The sequence below is a fragment of the Schistocerca gregaria genome, chromosome 1 (genome assembly GCF_023897955.1).
Source record: "Schistocerca gregaria isolate iqSchGreg1 chromosome 1, iqSchGreg1.2, whole genome shotgun sequence".
Taxonomy (NCBI): domain Eukaryota; kingdom Metazoa; phylum Arthropoda; class Insecta; order Orthoptera; family Acrididae; genus Schistocerca; species Schistocerca gregaria.
This window is the reverse complement of record NC_064920.1, coordinates 757,515,623-757,540,139: the sequence shown is the minus strand read 5'-3', so window position 1 is coordinate 757,540,139 and position 24,517 is coordinate 757,515,623. Positions and strand designations below refer to the sequence as shown.

Sequence of the window (24,517 nt, the reverse complement as noted above, 5' to 3'; positions counted from 1 at the left end):
ATCTGCTATAGAGGCAGCGTGGTTCCGTATTTCTACAGGGGACTTGTTGAGTCCATGCCGCGTATAGTTGCTGCACTTCCCCAAAGAACAACTCTTGTCACCTTAGTGTATTGTGCAAACACGTAGAGACTATACGTATAGAAACCTGCCAAGAAAATCAGAGAGTGTCTCATATCAGCAAAGGACAAACGGTACCACTCGTAACGCCGGGAGTATACTGCATACTGTGTATGGGTGTAAAACTCTCCATTTGGAATGACCTGATCATCCATCAATACCAGAATCATCGGAATATCCACGGTATTGCAGGTTTCCAGCTGGGGAGAAACTGGCTGCGGCGGAGCGCACTCTGCGTGAGATCGAGTATGTAATAAAATTCGCAGACACAAGCAGCGAAGAGCTACCGCGTGCGTTTGCTTGAAGGAAGCCATCGCAGTTCATAAACAAGGCAACAGTTTTAATAAGAAAGAAGAAATACTCAAGATAAACGGATTTTGGACTCCTGTGCTGCAACAACAAGCGTTGCAGGTAGTAATGGCGGATCTACAGCGACAGCGACCAGGACTGCGAACGGTACCGTGGGCAGTACATCAATACACAGAGCCTCCCACCGTGGGCTCAAATCCATTCCGCTTCTGCCAATGGAGGACGAATCTTTGAGAATACCAGCCACTCGTGTTGGTGAAATGGCAGAAATATCATTGAACTAATATCAACCGAACATTCTAAGATGAAGTCGAAGAAGCTGTATGACTTACGGGTGATTAACGATGCCACGAATTTTGTAAAGCGTGCGGTAAAGGCAACAACATGCAGCTTTGTTTTCCTGCCGGAGGATTGACTTGATGCAGCTTTTGATGCTAGTCTGTCCTGTGCAAGCCTCTTCTCCAGTGCTACTGTACCCTACATCAGTTTTCGCCTGACTACCGCAGTTAAGTGCTGGTCTCTCCGGCAACAGCAGGGGTGAGCACATGTCCGCCCGCATAGCTTGCCAACGGCGCTGTCAACAAGCAGTTCCCCTCCTCTTCTGCTAACATCCTTCGTTTGTTACCAGCGTGCGCGCGGCAAGACGTGCCTGATCCGGACTTAACACTTCTCAGTAAAATTACATGTACTTAGTTAATAGATGTTTTATAAAAAAGAAAGAAAGCATGTGTTCTTTGCCTGTTACTTTATGTTGGTGTTGTATTTGCGACCAGGATATTCTGTCGCCGAGACTGTCTTTTCTTTTATCCTCTCCTCCCGCCCCCGGGTTCTACATTGAACAGAACGACAGCATCTGGAAATCTGCAAGGCATCTACTGCCTGTACATGCTATCAACCTAAGCAACACATTACTTTTTGAAACTACTGCGGTCATTATGGCATTACGAAATGGAAAGATTATTGTGACTCTTCAAGCTTTCCTGGCGGATATGTTGTAAATACTGTTCACGGGTTTGCCGCCGGATGATGATGTGCAAACTTCACAATATTTACCTGGAGCAACTTCCGACATCTTCAGGTGGTTGAACCTTGCTAGTGACTAGGTACGACTGATGGTATCCTCACGTCGACGCTCCGTGTATAAAACACGTGCGAGAAGAATGCGCAGGAGCGGAAATCACGCATGCATAATGACTTGCAGATAGATGGTCGTGTGACTATGGCCTCCAATCTGATAGACCGTTCGCCGGGTGAAAATCTTTCGATTTGACGCTACTTCGGTGACTTGAGCGTCGATGGGGATGATATTATGATCAGAAGAACACAACACCCAGTCCCTGAGCGAAGAAAGTCTCCGATCCAGCAGGGAATCGAACCCGGGTCCTCAGGATTGACATTCTGTCGGGCTGACCACTCAGCTACCGGGGGCGGACAGATGGATGGTGCCATAGTTAAATGCCCTCTACCGAAAATCGAAGAGCGGTCCTCCTGCGTGTACGCTGAACGTTATGTTCACTAACACTGCGGCCAGAGGTTACCCAGCGCGCACGTAGCAGTTGGGCATGTTCGCTACTGCTTCCCACTATATTTACTTCAAATGTACAAATGTGTATGAAACCTTATGAGACTTAACTGCTAAGGTCATCAGCTTACACACTACTTAACCTAAACTATCCAAAGGTCAAACACCCACTCCCATGCCCGAGGGAGGTCTTGAACCTCCGCCGGGACCAGCCGCACAGTCCATGACTGTAGCGCCTTAGACCGCTCAGCTAATCCCGACGCAGTATATCTAGTCACTCATATATTTTTCTTTGCACATGGTAACGCAGTCACACTCTCAGAAGAATTTTACGAAATTTTATTTTCGACACACAAGCTTATTTATCTCTAGAACGCAGAGCCATTTTATAAATTCCTGCTTTAGCACAGCGCTTAACCCTCAATTACGTATTTAGACGACTGACGCTTTTCGCGAACTGCTCAAGCAGCGCAACGTGTAACGTTGTCTGTTCAGACAGGGAAAGTGAACTGTGTCAGAACCGAGCCGTGCATCAGATGGTGATCGTTGGCTTGGTACGGAGGCCAACTTTCTGTGGTTCTTAGGCGGTTTTCTCACACCTGAATAGGCAAAACCTGTGCTGGTTGCCTATTTATGCATTAGAAACACACTACACACACAGCGAAAAACAAACACAAGCAGAACAAAATTTAGACAATAGAAACATAACGAACATGGCTGGCAAGATTATGAAGACTTTGTGACGTGGAATAAAAATAAAATAAACCCGATTACGTAGCAATTTTAAACAACAATAACACTACTCTTCATGGTAATAGATGTTGTTGTTGTTGTGGTCTTCAGTCCTGTGACTGGTTTGATGCAGCTCTCCATGCTACTCTGTCCTGTGCAAGCTTCTTCATCTACCAGTACCTACTGCAACCTACATCCTTCTGAATCTGCTTAGTGTATTCATCTCTTGGTCTCCCTCCACGATTTTTACCCTCCACGCTGCCCTCCAATGCTAAATTTGTGATCCCTTGATGCCTCAAAACATGTCCTACCAACCGATCCCTTCTTCTAGTCAAGTTGTGCCACAAACTTCTCTTCTCCCCAATCCTATTCAATATCTCCTCATTAGTTACGTGATATATCCACCTTATCTTCAGCATTCTTCTGTAACACCACATTTCGAAAGCTTCTATTCTCTTCTTGTCCTAACTATTTATCGTCCATGTTTCACTTCCCTACTTTACTAAACTCCATACAAATACTTTCAGAAACGACTTCTTGATACATATATCTATACTCGATGTTAACAAATTTCTCTTCTTCACAAACGCTTTCCTTGCTTGCCATTGCCAGTCCACATTTTATATCCTCTCTACTTCGACCATCATCAGTTATTTTACTTCCTAAATAGCAAAACTCCTTTACTACTTTAAGTGTCTCATTTCCTAATCTAATTCCCTCAGCATCACCCGATTTAATTTGACTACATTCCATTATCCTCATTTTGCTTTTGTTGATGTTAATCTTATATCCTCCTTTCAAGACACTGGCCATTCCGTTCAACTGCTCTTCCAGGTCCTTTGCTGTCTCTGACAGAATTACAATGTCATCGGCGAACCTCAAAGTATTTACTTCTTCTCCATGAATTTTAATACCTACTCCGAATTTTTCTTTTGTTTCCTTCACTGCTTGCTCAATATACAGATTGAATGACATCGGGGAGAGGCTACAACCCTGTCTCACTCCTTTCCCAACCATTGCTTCCCTTTCAAGCCCCTCGACTCTTATAACTGCCATCTGGTATCTGTACAAATTGTAAATAGCCTTTCGCTCCCTGTATTTTACCCCTGCCACCTTCAGAATTTGAAAGAGAGTATTCCAGTCAACATTGTCAAAAGCTTTCTCTAAGTCTACAAATGCTAGAAACGTAGGTTTCCTTTTTCTTAATCTTTCTTCTAAGATACTTCGTAAGGTCAGTATTGCCTCACGTGTTCCAACATTTTTACGGAATCCAAACTGATCCTCCCCAAAGGTCCGCATCTACCAGTTCTTCCATTCGTCCGTAAAGAATTCGCTTCAGTATTTTGCAGCTGTGACTTATTAAACTGATAGCTCGGTAATTTTCACATCTGTCAGCACCTGCTTTCTTTGGGATTGGAATTATTATATTCTTTTGAAGTCTGAGGGTATTTCGCCTGTCTCATACATCTTGCTCACCAGCTGGTAGAGTTTTGTCATGACTGGCTCTCCCAAGGCCGTCAGTAGTTCTAACGGAATGTTGTCTACTCCCGGGGCCTTGTTTCGACTCAGGTCTTTCAGTGCTGGTAGTAGATGACTGAAAATTAATATGTGACACAACCTCAAATTTTTATGCTCATTCAAAATCTGTTTTCAGTTTTTTCGTGTTACGTACAGTTTTGCCGCAGTTTGACTTCAGTGATGTTAATGTGCCTGTAATTTGTGCGTATTATTGGAGGGAAACTTCTTAATACGGCCCTGTATACCTTTAGGCTGTTGCACCTGTTGATAGTAGTTGTTATTGTGTGCCCTTGGAAGTGTTGTTTATGGCACAGGCTTGCATTACCAGTGCTATATTGTGATTATCCTGTACATTTAAAATAGAGTGGATAAAACAGTTCACCTAATGTTTGAATTTTAACAATGGCTACACGCAAGCATATGAACAACCCAAATGTTTTCTGTTATATTTGTAGAAATTGTACAGTGCTTAATCAGAAGTAGCAGACTCTGTGACAAAGTTTACCATGCTTATTTTAAAATGAAACTTGATGAGCAGGACAAGGTATGGGCGCCAAAGACAGTTTGCCGCTATAGTGTTGGAAGGTTAAGATTGTGAACAAAAGGAAAGAAAACATGCATGCCATTTGCGATGGCGTGGAGGAGCCTAAAACTCACCTTAATGACTATTTTCTGTTTAGTTAATGTTCAGGAGTACAGTATGAAAAATAAGAAACAAACTGTGTATTCACGTATTGATTCGGCCATCTGTTTCCTCCTCTTCCTTCAGCCGTTAAGGACGTGTCGGAAGACGAGGATGAAAATGAAGTTAATGCAATTATCGAAGACTATAGCGATGTCTAGCAGCCTGAATGCGGCTTTACTCTACAACTGTTCTCTCCGAATGAAATTAATGACCTCGTAAGAGATTAGAATCTGCGGAACTACTTGGCTCCTGGTTAAAAAGTAAGAACCCTTTCTTCTCACAGAACTTTCTGCCTACTGCAATAACGGAAATAAGTTCATGTACTTCTATGACATTGAACATGATCCTATTTAGTGGAGACATTTTCTAGACTCACCAACGAGGAGCCTGAAAGATGTATTGCTGCATATTGGGAACGTGTATGGGTTCATTCCCATGCCCCCATTCACTTCAAATGAAACAATTATCCAGTATGAGGAACACAAATAGTTTATCTGCTGTAACGTCAAGGTTATCGGAATGTTATTAGGACAGCAACAAGAATTCACAAAAATGCTGCCCGCATCTCGTGGTCGTGCGGTAGCGTTCTCGCTTCCCGCGCCCGGGTTCGATTCCTGGCGGGGTCAGGGATTTTCTCTGCCTCGTGATGGCTTGGTGTTGTGTCTTGTCCTTAGGTTAGTTAGGTTCAAGTAATTCTAAGTTCTAGGGGACTGATGACTATAGATGTTAAGTCACATAGCGCTCAGAGCCATGTGAACCATTTTTTGAACAAAAATGCTTGCTTTCTATGCGAATGGGACATTCAGGCAAGACAAAGACATTGAGGTGTGGGAGTTTGGTCAGAGCGGAGAAATTTTGTGCCTGGAACTAATAATATCTGTTCGAAGCGCTTCTAGAACAAACAATCTTGCTTCTACCACTACACATAAAATTGGGCTTCATGAAGCAATCTGTAAACGCTCTACCACACAGTCGACCCTGCTTCAAGTACCTCGGAAGAAATTTCCTTTATCACATCACACAAAACAGATTGAAAGCGGAACTTTCTACACTCAAATATCGACCACTTTCCGGAAAATTTTTGACGTTATAGTGAGAAAAAGGGTGAACGCTTTCACCAAGATACTAAGGAGATGAAGAGGAGCTATGATGGCCGACTACTGCCGGATGTTGAGGAGGGACAGTCATCACACACAAGGATCTGCAAGGAAGTCAAAGGAGACTCGTGGCGATAACATATTAGACCTTCTGGTGACAAACAGACCCGAACTATTTGAATCAGTTAATGCAGAACAGGGAATCAGCGATCATAAAGCGGTTACTGCATCGATGATTTCAGCCGTAAATAGAAATATTAAAAAAGGTAGGAAGATTTTTCTGTTTAGCAAAAGTGACAAAAAGCAGATTACAGAGTACCTGACGGCTCAACACAAAAGTTTTGTCTCAAGTGCAGATAGTGTTGAGGATCAGTGGACAAAGTTCAAAACCATGGTACAATATGCGTTAGATGAGTATGTGCCAAGCAAGATCGTAAGAGATGGGAAAGAGCCACCGTGGTACAACAACCGAGTTAGAAAACTGCTGCGGAAGCAAAGGGAACTTCACAGCAAACATAAACATAGCCAAAGCCTTGCAGACAAACAAAAATTACGCGAAGCGAAATGTAGTGTGAGGAGGGCTATGCGAGAGGCTTTCAATGAATTCGAAAGTAAAGTTCTATGTACTGACTTGGCAGAAAATCCTAAGAAATTTTGGTCCTATGTCAAAGCGGTAGGTGGATCAAAACAAAATGTCCAGACACTCTGTGACCAAAATGGTGCTGAAACTGAGGATGACAGACTAAAGGCCGAAATACTAAATGTCTTCTTCCAAAGCTGTTTCACAGAGGAAGACTGCACTGTGCTTCCTTCTCTAGATTGTCGCACAGTTGACAAAATGGTAGATATCGAAGTAGACGACAGAGGGATAGAGAAACAATTAAAATCGCTCAAAAGAGGAAAGGCTGCTGGTCCTGATGGGATACCAATTCGATTTTACACAGAGTACGCGAAGGAACTTGTCTCCCTTCTTGCAGCGGTGTACCGTAGGTCTCTAGAAGAGCGAAGCGTTCCAAAGGATTGGAAAAGGGCACACGTCATCCCCGTTTTCAAGAAGGGACGTCGAACAGATGTGCAGAACTATAGACCTGTATCTCTAACGTCGATCAGTTGTAGAATTTTGGAACACGTATTATGTTCGAGTATAATGTCTTTTCTGGAGACTAGAAACCTACTCTGTAGGAATCAGCATGGGTTTCGAAAAAGACGGTCGTGTAAAAACCCAGCTCGCGCTATTCGTCCACGAGACTCAGAGGGCCTTAGACACGGGTTCACAGGTAGATGCCGTGTTTCTTGACTTCCGCAAGGCGTTTGACACAGTCGTTTAATGAACAAAGTAAGAGCATACGGACTATCAGATCAATTGTGTGATTGGATTGAGGAGTTCCTAGATAACAGAACGCAGCATGTCATTCTCAATGGAGAGAAGTCTTCCGAAGTAAGAGTGATTTCAGGTGTGCCGCAGGGGAGTGTCATAGGACCGTTGCTATTCACAGTATACATGAATGACCTGGTGGATGACATCCGAAGTTCACTGAGGCTTTTTGCAGATGATGCTGTGGTGTATCGAGAGGTTGCAACAATGGAAAATTGTACTGAAATGCAGGAGGATCTGCAGCGAATTGAAGCATGGTGCACGGAATGGCAATTGAATCTCAATGTAGACAAGTGTAATGTGATGCGAATACATAGAAAGGTCCCTTATCATTTAGCTATAAAATAGCAGGTCAGCAACTGGAAGCAGTTAATTCCATAAATTATCTGGGAGTACGCATTAGGAGTGATTTAAAATGGAATGATCATATAAAGTTGATCGTCGGTAAAGCAGATGCCATACTGAGATTCATTGGAAGAATCCTAAGGAAATGCAATCCGACAACAAAGGAAGTAGGTTACAGTACGCTTGTTCGCCCAATGCTTGAATACTGCTCAACAGTGTGGGATCCGTGCCAGAGAGGGTTGATAGAAGTGATAGAGAAGATCCAACGGAGAGCAGCGCGCTTCGTTACAGGACCATTTAGTAATCGCGAAAGCGATGGTAGATGATAGATAAACTCCAGTGAAAGACTCTGCAGGAGAGACGCTCAGTAGCTCGGTACGGGCTTTTGTTAAAGTTTTGAGAACATACCTTCACCGAAGAGTCAAGCAGTATATTGCTCCCTCCTACGTATATCTCGCGAAGAGACCATGAGGATAAAATCAGAGAGATTAGAGCCCACACAGAAGCATACCGACAATCCTTCTTTCCACGTACAATACGAGACTGGAATAGAAGGGAGAACCGATAGAGGTACTCAGGGTACCCTCCGCCACACACCTTCAGGTGGCTTGCGGAGTATGGATGTAGATGTAGAGAGGAAATTTAAAAATTAGTGGTACAGGAGACAGTCACAAAATTAATTAGGGGAGCCCTGTAGAGTATTTTTTAAATGTATTTTATTTTTCAATGTGTCTTGATTACAATCAAATGGTATTTAAATATATTTGTGGGTTCAGAAGTTAAATTCATCGAAATATTACTTCTTATTTTGTGTAAAAACACAATCCAATCCAATCCAATATTTGGTCTCTTCCCCCAAAACAACAACAACTACAATCCACGAAACACTTTGAAAAATTACAACACACAACCAGAAAAATGTGTCACAGAAATATTCATCCGTATTATTCGGACACGATAACTTGACGATTGCGCTTGTGCTGGCACAAGCAGAGGAAATCGGCACTTGTTGAAAGATATTCGACTGTCTTCGAGCGCTGCGTAGACCGGAAGTGGTAGTGCACACATTGTTAAGGGTAATGGTCCTAGCACTATTGCAAGCAGCAAACACTGGCTTGCCCTTACCATTCCTCTCCCCTTGACAGCTTTAATGTGGGGGCGAGGCCGTTGCCAGCAACCACCGCGCGAATCGTTAAGTTATCGTCGCAAACAATAACAGAAATTGCACAACGCAGTCAACCGAGGCGGCTCTTCTTTTGTTTTTTGTAGGCAGATTGAAAAACGATTTATCTAAGAGATGTAACGTATTACATGTTGAATTGTTTGTGTGGACCTAATAACATTTAGATATATAGATATGACTCTTTTAAATTCCGGAAGATGTGAAAAAAATTGGGACCAAACTTTCCGCTCCTAAAACCTGCCGCCCTAGGATCCAGGCTGATCAGCCTGCTGGTAAATCCACGACTGGCTACAAGAGATGTGTTCTGCTTCACACAGTGATTTACTGTTCAAATTCCGAGAGCGTTCGTTCCTGGAAGAATGGGCCTATATATTGCCTCCTTTTACATAACAACTTTAATCAACATATAAAAGCTACAAAAATCTTAAATTTTTGAGAAATATTTGACTAACGAAGTATCGACAATAACATCTTTAAAACCACTTAAATGAAGATGTATGCTGGCTTTCAGATAAGATAATGAAATTTGTTGTGATATGGCCCTCAACCACGCACCCACAGACTCAGAGTTGAAATATCGAAAGTTTTGGTAGGTTTCATTGTCTAGGGGCTGGGATCCGTAGCTGCCGCATTACAAGCCAAATACTGCTGAGTCTACAGTATACAATATGAATATACATATGAATCGAATGGTCGAAAGTTCCTATTACTCGGCAATTGCGAATTATGGTCCAGCAATTAAATAGATTATAAGCTGAATAACAGGGAAACAATAGATTCCTACTGCACGTAATTAATTATGAACAACAACATAGATCGCGAGATATTCACTTCTAAACGCACGCTATGTCCTCACTGTAGAAGCCACGGAGATCTCCCAAGTGCACAAGTCGGCACTCTGAATTATTTCTTTCTGCCGCAACCACACACAAACCGCTCCACACTCTCCAAGTCTCTGCTGCGACTGTGCGTCTTGACTCTCCGTCCTCTGTGACCCTCCCATACTGTCCTCCCACTTCCAGCCAGTCTCCCCATTCAAGAGCGCTGTGATTGGCTGGAGCGCTCCCACCATGTCTTCAAGCAAATGCACATTCACAAACGTAATGAAACACATTTGAAATATTGGATTTGCGTTTAAATAACTTGAAATTATATAAATATTTCTACAGATGGACCATAAACATGCTCTAACACACATTATTAAAACGAATTAAATAAACATATATCAAAGGAATAGCAAGGAAAAGTAGGCCAGTAGCCTAAGGTCTCTATGCTTTCTAAAACACAATAAATATTTGGCCAATTTCTTCATGAATAGTATATGTCGGATATAAACAAAGACATAGATGAATAAATATATTTATAATCACGCCGCTACCGTTTTTTTCGCATGCTACGTCACAACTCGTGACGTAGCATGTGAAAACTGCTGGATTTGGACGGGTTACTCCTGTAACTGAAATATCAGATCTGAAGATGGTTCTGAATGAACCGAAACCGGTCATATGAATAAAAATATTTGCAATCAAGACGGTTTTTAAGTAACATTGTGAAATGTCTGCCATTAAGGATTCACAAAGTCCGCCATCTTTGGCAATCCTGGCATGTCTCCTTCATCGACACAGCATCACCATGGAATTCCCAGCCACACAGCCGATGGACCACGCGGTCTGGCCGTCGTGTGGACGCCGGCGAGCCGCAGCGCGGCGAGGGACCCCAGTGCTGCCACAACTCGTCCCTTACCTCACATGTATTAATGTATATTAATTAGTTACTGTAAAAGGATACCAAAGAATGTTAATATTATTGGAAATGACTGTAATATTCCCAGTGAACGTGTTTTCAAAAATTCAGTTCTCAATCATTCTATCACACAAGCTGGGGATCCACAATTGGTTTTCCTTTCCTACTTGTTTGGATGAAAATGTCGCAGAGAGGATAGCATTCAGTGCGGACGTGGATGTTGGGTCCATGTCTGAAGAAGTGAATTTGCAAAACCGCCTAAAAGTGCGTCGAAACAGAAACAATGTGATGCGACTATTGAGCAAACATAGACAAGTCGTCTCTGAAAACGGAATGCAAGATTTTTCGGTGATAATAATGATAGAAGTATTTGAGCCAGAGCTGCAGTGTGAACAATGGCTTTTGCAGGCATCTTGGAGAGCCCTGTTAATTTACATGGTCAGAGATGTAAGGAACTGGTATGAATTTATTTGACGTCACACTTTTCGACGGCACAGCAGCTTTCTAACCCTCATTTACCTAAAGACATTTCTTATTCCTGATTTCTTTGTCGTTGTCTAGTTAATGTTCTGTGTCTAACATGCGATTTCAAATACAACATGTTTTGATGGTCGTAGAATTTCGTGAAGTGTTCACTGGATAATGAAGCCATTATTTTACATGCACCAATGGTTGTGGTTGCTCTTTGGTTATGATTGGTAAATTTTCTTCAAACAATTTACAATTTCTTAATTCTTAGTTTTAATAATTAATCAGTCTCAGAGTTTTAAAAACATGGTGGTCACAGGGCTGTGTAAGAACTATACAGTTTGCCTCCATCTTGATTTCAAGTAATTTCAGTTCAATAAACGACATTTGGCTTCATAGCCTTGGAGTAATTTTTAGAAAAATGAACTTAAATGTTGCACTTTTCAAGCTAGCGATCGTTTTTCGTACTGTAATATTTGTCTCAGAGGGTTTGTCACCCAACAAGTTAATAGCATTTTTCAACCAGCCTTTTTACAAAACCACTGTCCATTTGGTGGACAGAACCAACGTAACTGAAGGATGGCAAATTGAGTACATTTGAAGTAGGAGGCGGCTATGCTCATGCTCCGTATATCTCGTGAAAAGACCACGCACGTAAAATTAGATTCGAGCTCAAATGGAGACTAACCATGATGTCGCTTGCAGAATATACACCGCAAGAAAAAAATTAATGTATGCCTTTAGAGGTTTCCATGTCACTCGAGATTTATTGTTGCAATAGTGTATATGGAGTACATGAAATGACTGCAATTACAGATCAATGGCGCAAGCGGTTCTGAGGTACCAGGTATTGACCCAGGCTGAAACACCCGCATTAGTGCGTGGTGTAGCCTACATGGGCGGCATTGCAGTTGCTGACCGGCATGCAGTTGCGAATACTGCGCTGGGGTATGTCATGCCACACGTGCTGGACCTGTTCACATACTTCTGTAAGAGTTGTTCGCTGACGAGTCGCACGACTCACTTCTCATATCATAGCCCAAGCGTGCCCGGGTGGATGCATATCAGGAGATCGTGCTGGCCAGGGAAGTTGCTGCATGTCTTGCACAGCAAGTTGAGTGTGTGGGTGGGCGTAATCCTGTTAGAACAACACACCACCTTCCTGTTGCAAGAACGGTAAAAGAAAGTGTCTAACAACATTCTGCACGTACCGAGCGCTGGTTAGTTGGCCCCTCCAGAAACACCAAAGGCGAAGGAGGGTTGTTGCTTATCGCAACCCAGACCATAATGGCTGGGATGAGACCAGTGTGTCTTGGACGAATGCGCTCTAAAAGACAGCGGCCACCAGGGTCTACACCATACACGCAAATGACCACCACTTACATTCAGGCAGGATCTGCTTTCATTGCTGAATACCACAGCGCGCCATTCCGTCTTCCAAGTGATCCTCTGACTGCGCAGTCCAGCCGTACTCTTTGATGCTGTGGCGTCAGTGGAAGACGGGTTAGAGGTGTGCATGTCCGTAGTCCAACTGCTAATAAGCGGTTCGCAACAGTTCGTGTTCACACGACGGTGCTCACAACCTCTGGTACCTTTGTTGTGGTAGCTTGTAATATTTGGTTGGTTGGTTGGTTTGGGGAAGGAGACCAGACAGCGTGGTCATCGGTCTCATCGGATTAGGGAAGGAAGTCGGCCGTGCCCTTTCAGAGGAACCATCCCGGCATTTGCCTGGAGTGATTTAGGGAAATCACGGAAAACCTAAATCAGGATGTCCGGACGCGGTATTGAACCGTCGTCCTCCCGAATGCGAATCCAGTGTGCTAGCCACTGCGCCAGCTCGTTCGGTTTGTAATATTTCTGGCTCAGTCACCCATCATATTAGGCTCCAAGAAGATGTTTCCAGAGCAGTGGAGATGCAAGAAGTATAAATGACGAAATATGGTGTGAAGTACCTGTGACAGATGTTAGATTCGGTACCATTCCCGTGAGAAAGACCATCTGCGTAATGCTACTGCTCTGTGATTGGCTGCTGTGTTCGGAGCAAGGGCGCCAAAACGTTGTACAGTTATTATTATTAGTTAAACTACTCATTGGAATAACTTCACTTTTTAATATAAATATCTCTCAATAGTTGAATATCAATCAGTCATTTTAGAATTATTAAAAACAATTTAAATCAAAAACAAAAGACTGACGAAATTTTCGGAAGCGTTCGGGCCACTTCTTTTCTGGTATGGCGCGCGAAGTGTTTCGGGCTGTTCGTCACTCTGGATCAGGCAGTCGAGGAGAACAGACATGTTGTCTGTCGTAGGATGTGTTTCCAATTTTTATTTAAGTTCCTGTTCGTCACTCTGGATTAGGAAGTCGAGATGTACAGTCATGTTGTCTGTGGCAGGATGTGTTTTCCAGTATTCAGTATTAAAAGATTCACTCCGGAAGTCACGAGGCACAGACACGTGCCACAAATAGTGTAAAGATACATTTCCGTAAACATTGAGTTTGATCATGTACTTCGCTGTATCAGAAGGTGTTGTATTAAGATCATGCAGTCTTCTCGTGTGGCTATATTAAAATACGCGAGTGGCATCCCGAAGAAGTGATGCATTATTTCAGAACAGAACCCCGCTGAAAGTCAGTTTCAGCCTCAAGATAAAGAACCTACGACCAGCGTGCTGTTTTCTGCGCTGGGGACATCAACTTGAACACAGCAGATTAGTGAACTATAACAGAACCTTCGAATTCCGCACAGTGCAGTGGAAACAACTAGGCGCCTCACGTGTACTGCATGCACAGAACAAATGTGCTCAGGACACGTCATCTGCAGTGATGCAGAGCTGGTAAAGGAGGATGATCGTTATTAACACCAACAATCAATTCATTCCTCCTTTCTTGCCGTAAGCTGTTCGATCAGCCATTGTCGTCCTTACAATGCGACGATCCCGGAGGGCGTCTGTACTGCATGGACGTCCAAAACATAGTCTAAGGGTGCGAGAATATTCACGTGATCTCTGATACCAGTACCGTTGCACAACTGACGCAGCACATCCTCGAACTTGCGTGGCAGTTCCGCGAATGGTCGCTCCTGCCACTCGGTAGGGCACAATTTGAGCCCTTTCAGATTCGCTCAGTTGGCTCTATGAAGCACGAGTGCGTCTCTGTGTTAGGGTTAACTCCTAGCTTTGCACTTCTGCGCCGCATTGAGCCCCCAAACAAGCATCGTCTCTAGGAGAAATGCCCGTGTGCTGATTGCCCAGGGTTTGTCTTTGGGTTGCTATTCAGTATGATATTGCTTAGCTATTGCTTTTCGTGACTGACTGTGTATGTGAAGTGCCAGTAATTACCACACTGAGCCTTCTCGCTGTGAACATTCCCTATTAAAGGGTAGACACAATGATGCTCTGATAACTATGCCACTACGGTGTGTGTTGGCGGACGACGTTAAAACCATTATCATCACATCTACAATCCCCCAGGTTGCATATGCCGTCGTCGGATCAAAATCGACGCCGTCTTTTCAAGTGTACTATTTTTTTTTTTTTTTTTTGCCAGCAGTGTAGCTGTAGATGTAGAGGTTGTATTTCACCTGTAGCGTAAGTAGGAGCTTTCTGAGGTAGCAGTGACCTCTCTGAAACGTACTCTTGCAAACACGCCACTCAGAATGCAGAATCTGAAAGAAAACTGCTGATTCGCGTCCTACTAAACGTTCGTTACACACACACACTCCCATTAAAATAAACGAAAATCGATATTCTTGTATGTATTTATTTTAGTCATAGACAGTACAAAAGAAAACTATTTAATTAACGTACAACGGACACATATATGAATTAAACGTATGGAAGAGAAGATACTTAAACTAGGTGAACATGTAATGTACAGGCAGAACTATGTTGCATCGCCGACTGCTGCGTTCCGCGACCAGGCGGCAGTGCGTGACGTCACGGCTACGCCATCCAGCGCGTCAGTAGGAAGAGCAGCGCGCTGCCCACAGCCAGCCACGGACGAACCGCGCCACCTGCAAGCACACCACATCGTCTCATCCACAGCTTCCCGTGTTTAGCTTAAGAATACGAGGCCAATTTACGTGAGTGTCATGTTTTACAAGATACGAAAAGCGTGAATCCTATAACCTCTGATTTGCTGTCTGTTTCGAGAACCTAAACTGAAAACTACCTAACCAAGATGGCCTAGTTAACCATTCCTCAGGAAGCCAACTTCATTTCACATCTAAAGCTGCTTATAATTAAACTTTCGCTACCTGAGCCCGCGTAGACGGAAAGCTATTTATCTTATGGGTAATCGATTTCGTAGGAATTATGTTCAGACTGTGCGCTGCAGGATTTGAGTTATTAGTAGTGTCGGTTTCATGACTTGCCGTTAGGCGCAGGTATTTGTACGGTGATGCAGGGTTGAAAACACAAGCTTCAATGTGTACTGCAATTGCAGAGAGTCAACATCGGTATGGATAAAGTCGGCAGGATTTTACTCATGAAGTTGTTTCATCAATACGACAGCAGTAATGCAAGTATCGACGCATTAGAGAAATACAGTGAGGTTCTCTTTGTGCACCGGGTTTAAAGAACATGATTCGGAAGTTTGAATTATTTGGCTATTTGGGAAATACTCCTGAGAGAGGTCGAAGGCTAAATGCGTCACAGTTTTTTAAAGAAGTTTCTGTTGCCACGGTAGAGAGTGCTGGACGCAATGTGCAACCACCAAGGTGTGTCACAACAGCTGACCGTTTTATGGTCCACCGTTGTTTCGGTCAGCAGTAGAGCAGTCTCTAGTGCGATTCGAGGCTGTTGTGTATGTAGATGGTTGTTACATTGAGCATCTTCTGTAACGTGGAACGTAAACACTGAGCTCAATTAAGAAATGTTCCTTTTTCATGTGGAAATTAAAATGTGTTTCTTTCAATGGATTATTAGTTACTTTCGGTAACTATTCATTGTGCTACGATCCCTCTTTCTTCGTGGGTGCGTCTCAAGTAGCGAAAGCTTAATTATAACCACCCTGCACTTTAATGTATGTCTTATTCATTGTTGGGCTACAGTTACCTCGAACATGATACTCTTGTAGTGGTAAATGTTACTTGGCATGTAGACGACCACGAAATACCAATGATAGGAAGAGTGATACGTAAGCTAAGATCATAATTTCTCAAGAAAAATTTTGCTTTATCACACCTAAGCCATATGTGGTCTTTTGTTGACCTACGAAAGTTAAATGATAACCTATCTGAAGCACTGTCTGTGTCTGTCGTGTAACTGATAGGATATATATCAACAAAACACTTGAGAAAAGTTCGACAAACAGCAAAAATATGTTGCTTATCTGAACCACTATATCGTTTTTATAAGGAATACATTTTTTTGAAGTCGTGATCAACGTGTTAAAATTCCATTAACGATTTTAGCACATACCAAAAAAGTTTGTGCTTTCAAGTTGTTGTAGATTAAATGCCTGGAGAAAAGTACCGGTGATAAGCGCTTCCATTCACTAAGTACCAAAATATCGTGAACAAACGAATTTGTATAGGCTAATGCAGTCCGGGATCATATGTGTAAGGATAAAATGAGACAAGATATCATATGGGCACTAAATAACGTGCAAAACTGACAATTTTAGTATATTATAGAAGAGAAAAGACAGCCTGTAAAAATTATAAGTGTAGAAAAGGTCAAGATGCAGACAGACGCAACAACGAACTGCCTGTATCCATGACACGACGTGTGGAATATTTTGAGTTTTGTGACACTTTTTGTCTGGAAGGCAGGTTAAGATTAACAGTGACAAATGGTTTACTTCTTGTTCCGTTATATTCACCGTGTCAAATCGTGTGCTGTGAGTGCAGTGAGGCAAAAGTGGTATCGAGGTAAAATGAACTGTGGGAATAAGAAACTAATCGAAAATGAGGCACTAAATCGTGCTGGTGCAGACGAAAAACAGGAAGCTTTCGAACAAAATCGCTCGAATTAGAGTAAAAAGAGGGACGAGAAGAACGCAACGAAGACCACCTAGTTACAGAGGTGCTCTGTGCAGGTCATGAAGGGACCATTTGGGTGGAATTTTTGCTTTTAATACTCGTATCTACTCTTATTTTGGTATGAGAAATGATTGAAAAAGAAAGTTCAAATGTGTGTGATATCTTATGGGTCTTAACTGCTAAGGTCATCAATCCCTAAGCTTACACACTACTTAACCTAAATTATCCTAAAGACAAACACACACACCCATGCCCGAGGGAGGACTCTAACCTCCGCCGGGACCAGCCGCACAGTCCAAGACTGCAGCGCATCAGACCGCTCGGCTAATCCAGCACGCGGCAGAAATGACTGACTTTAATATTATAGTCGCAGGGCTCATTCACAACTTCTTCAGTCATAAATACAATAAAAGATAATCTCACACTGCTCGAAGCAACATTAGTGTACCACATTGGGAACTGAGTACAAATTACTACATTTTATAGTAAGGATCCTGTCGTAATCAAATTTCGCGTGTAACGTCGTTCACAGTTTACACCAGGCTGGAGCAACCTTTGGTAGCCAGCGCACGTGATACAGGTACTTAAGCTCGCGAGCCGCATCGCAACATGAAAACTATGCTCTTACACCATAAAGTCAAAACTATAGCGTCTGTGAGGTTAACGTTTGTGGATAAAGCACCGAAAGACTTCGTATGACGGACAATGAGATGATGCGGCCGGCGGGGGGTGGACCCCCGACACTTTGCACTGGTAGGTAGGAGTGTGGACGGACGGCGACGCAGCAGAATAACGGGGCAGCGCAGTGGGCCCGCGAGATAAGCTTCCGTGTCTTGCGCGGCTGGGCGCGGCGGCGCGGAACGCAGATAACGGGCAGCGCAGTCCGGGCCATACGGGACCGCTCACCGCTATATATATATATCAGTTCATGACATCCATTCTTACAAATTTCAAAACTCCGCCATCTCTCTCCCCACATCACCACTGCTGGCGGCTCACCTCCAACTGCGCAACGCTATGCGCTGCGCCCCATTCCCGAAACGCTACTCCACAAATTATGCCTCAATGCACTCGTTTTTTAGAGTACATTCATTTTGTGTTCACCTGGACTCTTACGCTGGCCGGATTGAAACCTAACGCGGGCCGGCTACGACCCACGGGCCGCCGGTTGCCTGCCCGTGGTTTAAACAACGGCTCTTCCTACTGCATCGACAGAACAATCCCCTGCGACGTCGCTCTCTGATTGGATGAGTAGTGTCACATCTCTGAATTCTACAGTTTTCTCTGAGTGAGTGACAGAGTATTCAACATGTCCAGCTGCGTTGACGATTCTACACAGCCGGACAATATTACGATGAATGACTTTGTCGTCATTGTAGCGAAATGTGTCACATGTGCTGGTTACCTGATCTCCATCCTGACTATGAGGCGAAGACTTTGACTCTTGGCTAAGGCTGTGTCCTTCTGCCCTTTTTTCAGATTCTCCAAGAAGTATACGTGCTTAGCCGGCCGGAGTGGCTGAGCGGTTCCATGCGCTTCAGTCTGGAACTGAGCGACCGCTACGGTCGCAGGTTCGAATTCTGCCTCGGACATGGATGTGGGTGATGTCATTAGGTTAGTTATGTTTAAGTAGTTCTAAGTTCTAAGGGACTGATAACCTCACATGTTAAGTCCCATAGTGGTCAGAGCCATTTGAACCATTTGAACGTGCATAGTAAGTTGCGCGACACGAAGCCCTACCACCATGGTTGAGTAGGTTGGCGGCAAGTAGCAAAGATGATGTACCTTTAAGACTGATTGGAAGTGCCTCTGGTTTACTGATGTACAAATTGTCAAACATTCGACCTCCCCACTTCAGCCACCGTCACATACATAACGGACTCGGGACTTCTCATTGACAAGCTGAAGAAACTAAAAATGCTTTGTTTTTATTTCGTAAAAAATATGTCGTCTAATTTTCCATCACAGCTGCAAATTCGTATGGTATAACTAGGTTCTACGACATCTGATCACCTTATGATATAAAAACAGAGTAAACATGTACTTTCTATTATTTTACTACAAGTAGAAAAGTATTGTACATAATTGTTAAATTTAGCGATATATAGTTGCATATTACCTATGATCTGTTGTATGCAGCTGTGGTCAATAACTTATGGAGGTAACTGGTTGTGGAAGGGGCGAAGGGGAAAAAATGTTAAGAGGGTGAAGGGAGAAAAAAGTCGGGTGAAGGAGATTGGGAGAAAAAGCAGGGAGAGATAGTAGAACGGATGTCATGAATATAATGGAATTTTAAAAGACGACAACAATGTAATAGCAGTGGCAGCACGTTAACAGGTGAACAGGAAGACAAGACATCTACATGTCAATGAGCTGTGAAGGATTTGTGTCAATGTAATTGCTAGATTTTCGTAGAACCAGTTTCTACATAGTGTTTAAATTAATGACATTGTACATCTTAGACTGAAGCACCGCTTGATTGAAAGGCCTCGAAAGTCATGCCAGTAGGTCTGCATAAGCTGAAGTGTGGAAACTAGCCGAACGTTTTCGTAGGTTAGACAGACAAGACCTTTCAGAAACATTTCAGAGAGCGCGCTGCGATACACAATAATAAAGCTCCGTTTGGTGAATGTCTTCTACCATCGAAGCACTCTGTTGGAAACATTGACGCGCATTTGGAAGTGCTACACAGTGAACCTAAGGGACACCTCCTGACAGTGTTGTAAGGAGTTGAGATTTTTACTTACCGCTTACATGAGCCTGGTAACACATTGAATCACCAGAACGGTTTTCCCGAAAGCGCATATTTCAGAAACTTCGAAGGCCTCTTCCAATCGTCTACCTCGACACAACTTCCGCATGAGAAGCAGCCCCATTCACCGAGGAGAAACGACGGCTGGGCATCAGCTCATAAACCTCCCTAGCAGCAAGCTGGCGTGCAGACTGACTTCCGCACACATTGCAGAACCTGCATGCCATACCACGCCACCAAGCATAAGCGAATGCAATAAACAATAGAAACCGCATCCTTTCCCTTTTAATTTTACTTTTTTCACAATTTTGTTATTTATAGCTTTCATAGTTTTTTTTTACTTCCATTCTTCTGGGCTCTTAATATTTTAACGTTAGTTTTATTTTATATAATGTTTACTTTCTGTAATTTTCACTTGAGCCTTTCTCTTTTACGCAAGTTAATGTACCATTTTCTGAACGAAAATCCATTATGCCCATCCTCCATCATACTCCCTCTCCGTATCCATATCCTTCGCCCCTCTTCTTTCTCCCCTTCCGTCTCTTCACCCTTTTCCCCTTTCTCCCATCTCTGAACGAGTTATCTACTCAAGTCTTAGACAACAGTTGCATTCCACAGTATTCCGATGTGCGGTTCCTCTAAAGACAGGATGGGTGGCTTACGGAACTACATAGATAAATTCAACAATTATGTACAGTGCTTTTTCTGATTATTGTAAAATAATAGAGAGTCCATACTTAATTTCTTTTCGTCACGCCGTAAAAATTTGTGCAACTGTGATGGGAAAATAAACGATATAAAATATTTTTAAATATCAATACAGTTATTGATTTCTCTCGTGATTGATATGTCGGCTATAGTTGTTTCATTGTTTAACAAAGTGTCACTTGAAGACTCCCGGAGTAAACTGGCTCCACTTTCCCACAGGACTTCAGCCACACGTTTCATTATCACTTTATCACATGTTGTTCATGTGACACGTGGATTTTAACGAGCAGCTGGAACGCATTGCAATGGGTAGACCACTTAGTCTGGTGTTGCCACTTTTGGCTATCGTTATCGAGCATATCAAAAGACAGGGATCGGACTTGCCACACTGCAACATGTTAAAAATGATACAGGTACATCAACGACAGCTTCTTTTTTTTGAGCCACGTTGATGGATGGCTGGGTGACTCCCTAAGACGTGTTGTGCGGGTTGGGCAGCCAGTCTGAGGATATTGGTTCAAATGGCTCTGAGCACTATGGGACTTAAGGACTTAACATCTGTGGTCATCAGTCCCCTAGAACTTAGAACTACTTAAACCTAACTAACCTAAGTACATCACACACATCCATGCCCGAGGCAGGATTCGAACCTGCGACCGTAACAGTCACGCGGTTCGGACTGAGCGCCTTAACCGCGAGACCACCGCGGCCGGCTCTGAGGATATTAAGGAATTTATTAAACAAAGGATTTCATGGTATAAGTCATATTTTTCAGATATTCTTCCAGTAGAACTTCACCCGCGCCTACACGCCTGACAGCCCTTTCAGGCCATAGGGAGATCACTGTAGTAAAAGATCGTGCGTAAGAGACTATGCCACTTTACCAGCGTCGCTGCTGAATAGACCGGCGATTCCACGCAACTGTTTAGCCGATATGGAGCATGTTTCTCTCTCTTGATTTCCAGACTTCAGCAAGAGTGGATGGCTCAGCGCTGTGTGCCCTGGCACTGCTCACTAAGAGCAACTAGCAGCCCATAGACGTGAACTGCCACTCTCCTGTTCCCCATTCCTCGTTATTTACACTCCAAACCCTAGATTGGAAATTAGCCTACGCCTCGTACTCCAGGTCTAACCCATTCAGTGTACCATAATCGCAGAATATTGTATGAGTTTCGTTTAAGTTTCTATTTTCATTTAAAACCGGCATCTCTTCCACCACTGATAATCCATCCCATTCCCTCATCTTGCGCAGTATGTTGTCCGTGACGGCATTAAATCTGCTGTTATTTCCCAGGATAGTACCCACAGCGGACACTAAAATTCATGCAAGTTCTACTTTGGGAGCTCCTGGAAACCAAACAGCCTGTGGGAATGACTGGTAGACTGCCGAGCTAGGGGGAAATGCTGAACGAGTAGTGGCAGATGTGGAAACTATTGCTGCAAGGGGGAATTACTGAGTGGCCAAGTCTGCAAGCGAAGCACAATAACATCATGGAAACCGAGAGATTCCGTCATACTAATGTCCAAGTAGAGTGTCGTTAGGAGGCCTAGGTACAACTAAACAGTAAGTGTTCATGTGCCGAACCAGCAGAAAAAAGCCTCCGAAAGGTGAAGTTGAGAAAGTCTGGAGACACTAGGAGAGCTGTCAGCGAGTAGAAACAGTAATTGTGATGTCACTGCGATCCCCACCGCCACATAGTGCACAGGAGGTGCACCCTTCAAAACAAATGTGGTTGCTCACTGCTGAGTGCGGATTGCATAGTCGCAGCCCTTGTGTCAGTTGCAGCTATCAAGTGTGGGGGATGCTACGAGGGCGACCCTGGGCACACCTAGCTGTCTTCGATCACGAGTCTGGCTGGAAGGACGCTGCGTCTGCTGCAAGTCGCAGTGCCAACTTCTGAGGTGTGGAGGCCGCCGTCACCCTGCAGGCCTGCTGGAGACTTGATCTGCGTGACTAGGACGCTGTCAGCTATCTACCTTTGAGAGGGAAGGTCACTGCTGCTGATCATTCCATTCTTGAGGCCGACAACGATGCTGGTACTTAAGCTAAATTTGAGTAATAGAGGATAACCGTACTAGGTTTAACATTTATAGGAAAAATACCTTTCCCTATAATATCATCCCAGGCAACTTTACACACCCCCAAGCCCACAAAATGGCCTTCTTCCATCCTTGCATACACCGAGCGCTCGCTATTCCTCTTTCAGCAGACGTAATGGAGAACGAGTTACAAAGCTTAGAAGTTATGGCATACAATGATGGATATAAACCAGAAATTCTGAGACAGCTCTTTAACAAGAAAACAGGAAGAAAAGCTGCGACCTCATCTACACTAGGTGTAGATGAGATGCCCTTCATAGGCAAAGCATATTATAAAATAGGGCTACTCTTGGAGCGCCAAGGCTTTAAGATTGCATATTCTACGAATAACAGCCTGAAACAGAACTTGGTCCACTCGTTAAAGGAAACCAATGACCAATTTATCTCGTTCTGGGGTGTGCAAAATCACACGTAGTGATTGCCCGAGTTATTACATCAGCCAGACAAGGAGAGCCCTCTCAGCTAGACATAAAGAACACATACCCACGAAAAGTGGTGATGGCAGGCGTGGCTCGAATTTTGCCGAGCACTTTGTTCAATTGACCCATGCTGTCAGTCCACCAAATAACACAGAGCTATTAAATTGCGAGGTTAGAGGCATTGTGCTTCACTTCCTTGAGGAGTTGCAAATCTTTAAACACCTGTTGCTTCATAAAGAAAACCTGCTTAATGACCAGCTACAATTGAGAAAGAAGAACTTCTTCGAAGGTTTTCTGTTGTGGTTGGCAGGAGAGCCAACACCTTGGTACTAAAGGAGGCCGAAATGCACACGTTTTAGCTCACGCAGGCTGGCGTGAGGTATGATTCACAGTATCAATCGTAACTGATAATGGCGCCTTACTAGGTCGTAGTAAATAACGTAGCTGAAGGCTATGCTAACTATCGTCTCGGCAAATGAGAGCGTAGAAGTCAGTGAACCATCGCTAGCAAAGTCGGCTGTACAACTGGGGCGAGTGCTAGGAAGTCTCTGTAGACCTGGTCTGCAATCACTGATAGTGGCGACACGCGGGTCCGATGTATCCTACAGGACCGCGGCCGATTTAAAGGCTACCACCTAGTAAGTATGGTGACTGGCGGTGACACCACATTTTCAACCTTTCCATCACCGGCCCTGATGCCACGTTGCCTTCCAGTTGCCGACGCCTGACTCCAATTTCTTTAGTCGGATAGTAATGTATTCAGAACTGAGGAATAATGTTGCCGAGTAATAGCTAGTCTTTCTTACGGGCTCCGAATCCGCTTAGAGGGTCCTCGTTCTCCTCAGAAGAAAGTTGTGTTATACATATGTAAGTAGGCTGTTTAGATTTTTTTATTGGCAACGCCACATAGCGCTCTGTATGAAAAATCACTGGCTGTGCTGTGTGCAGTCAGTGGCTGGTTGGCATTGTTGTAATACTCGCCATTGTAGTGTTGGGCGGCTGGATGTTAACAGTGCGTAGCGTTACGCAGTTGGAGGTGAGCCGCCAGCAGTGGACGTGGGGAGAGAGATGGCGGAGTTTTGAAATTTGTAAGAATTGGAGTCACGAACTGATATATATATTATGACTATTAAGGTAAATACATTGTTTGTTCTGTATTAAAATCCTTCATTTGCTAACTATGACTATCAGTAGTTAGTGCCTTCAGTAGTTTGAATCTTTTATTTAGCTGGCAGTAGTGGCGCTCGCTGTATTGCAGTAGCTTGAGTAACGAAGATTTTTGTGAGTTAAGTGATTTGTGAAAGGTATAGGTTATTGTTAGTCAGGGCCATTCTTTCGTATGGATCTTTGAAAGTCAGATTCCATTGCGCTAAAAATATAGTGTGTCAGTTTAAGCACAGTCTTGTATAAATTTTTCAAAGGGGATGTTTCATTTGTCGACTCTTAGCCGAGGATACC

The 24,517-nt window shown here is 43.6% G+C and overlaps 2 protein-coding genes across 3 annotated transcripts in view; both read right to left on the bottom strand.

The window, feature by feature from the left end:
- The window catches only part of LOC126272944 (uncharacterized), a 135,339-nt gene extending 130,019 nt beyond the window's left edge, over positions 1-5,320 (bottom strand). The window contains exon 1 of the mRNA XM_049976285.1: positions 5,260-5,320. Coding sequence (XP_049832242.1) covers positions 5,260-5,320 — 61 coding nt within the window. The remainder of the gene's footprint in view (positions 1-5,259) is intronic.
- A 9,516-nt stretch (positions 5,321-14,836) lies between these two features.
- Positions 14,837-24,517, bottom strand: part of LOC126267885 (tenascin-like) — a 156,208-nt gene continuing 146,527 nt past the window's right edge. For both annotated transcript variants that reach the window (XM_049973198.1, XM_049973205.1), the window contains one exon: positions 14,837-15,109. In XM_049973198.1, coding sequence (XP_049829155.1) covers positions 15,039-15,109 — 71 coding nt within the window. In that variant the 3' untranslated portion in view covers positions 14,837-15,038. The remainder of the gene's footprint in view (positions 15,110-24,517) is intronic.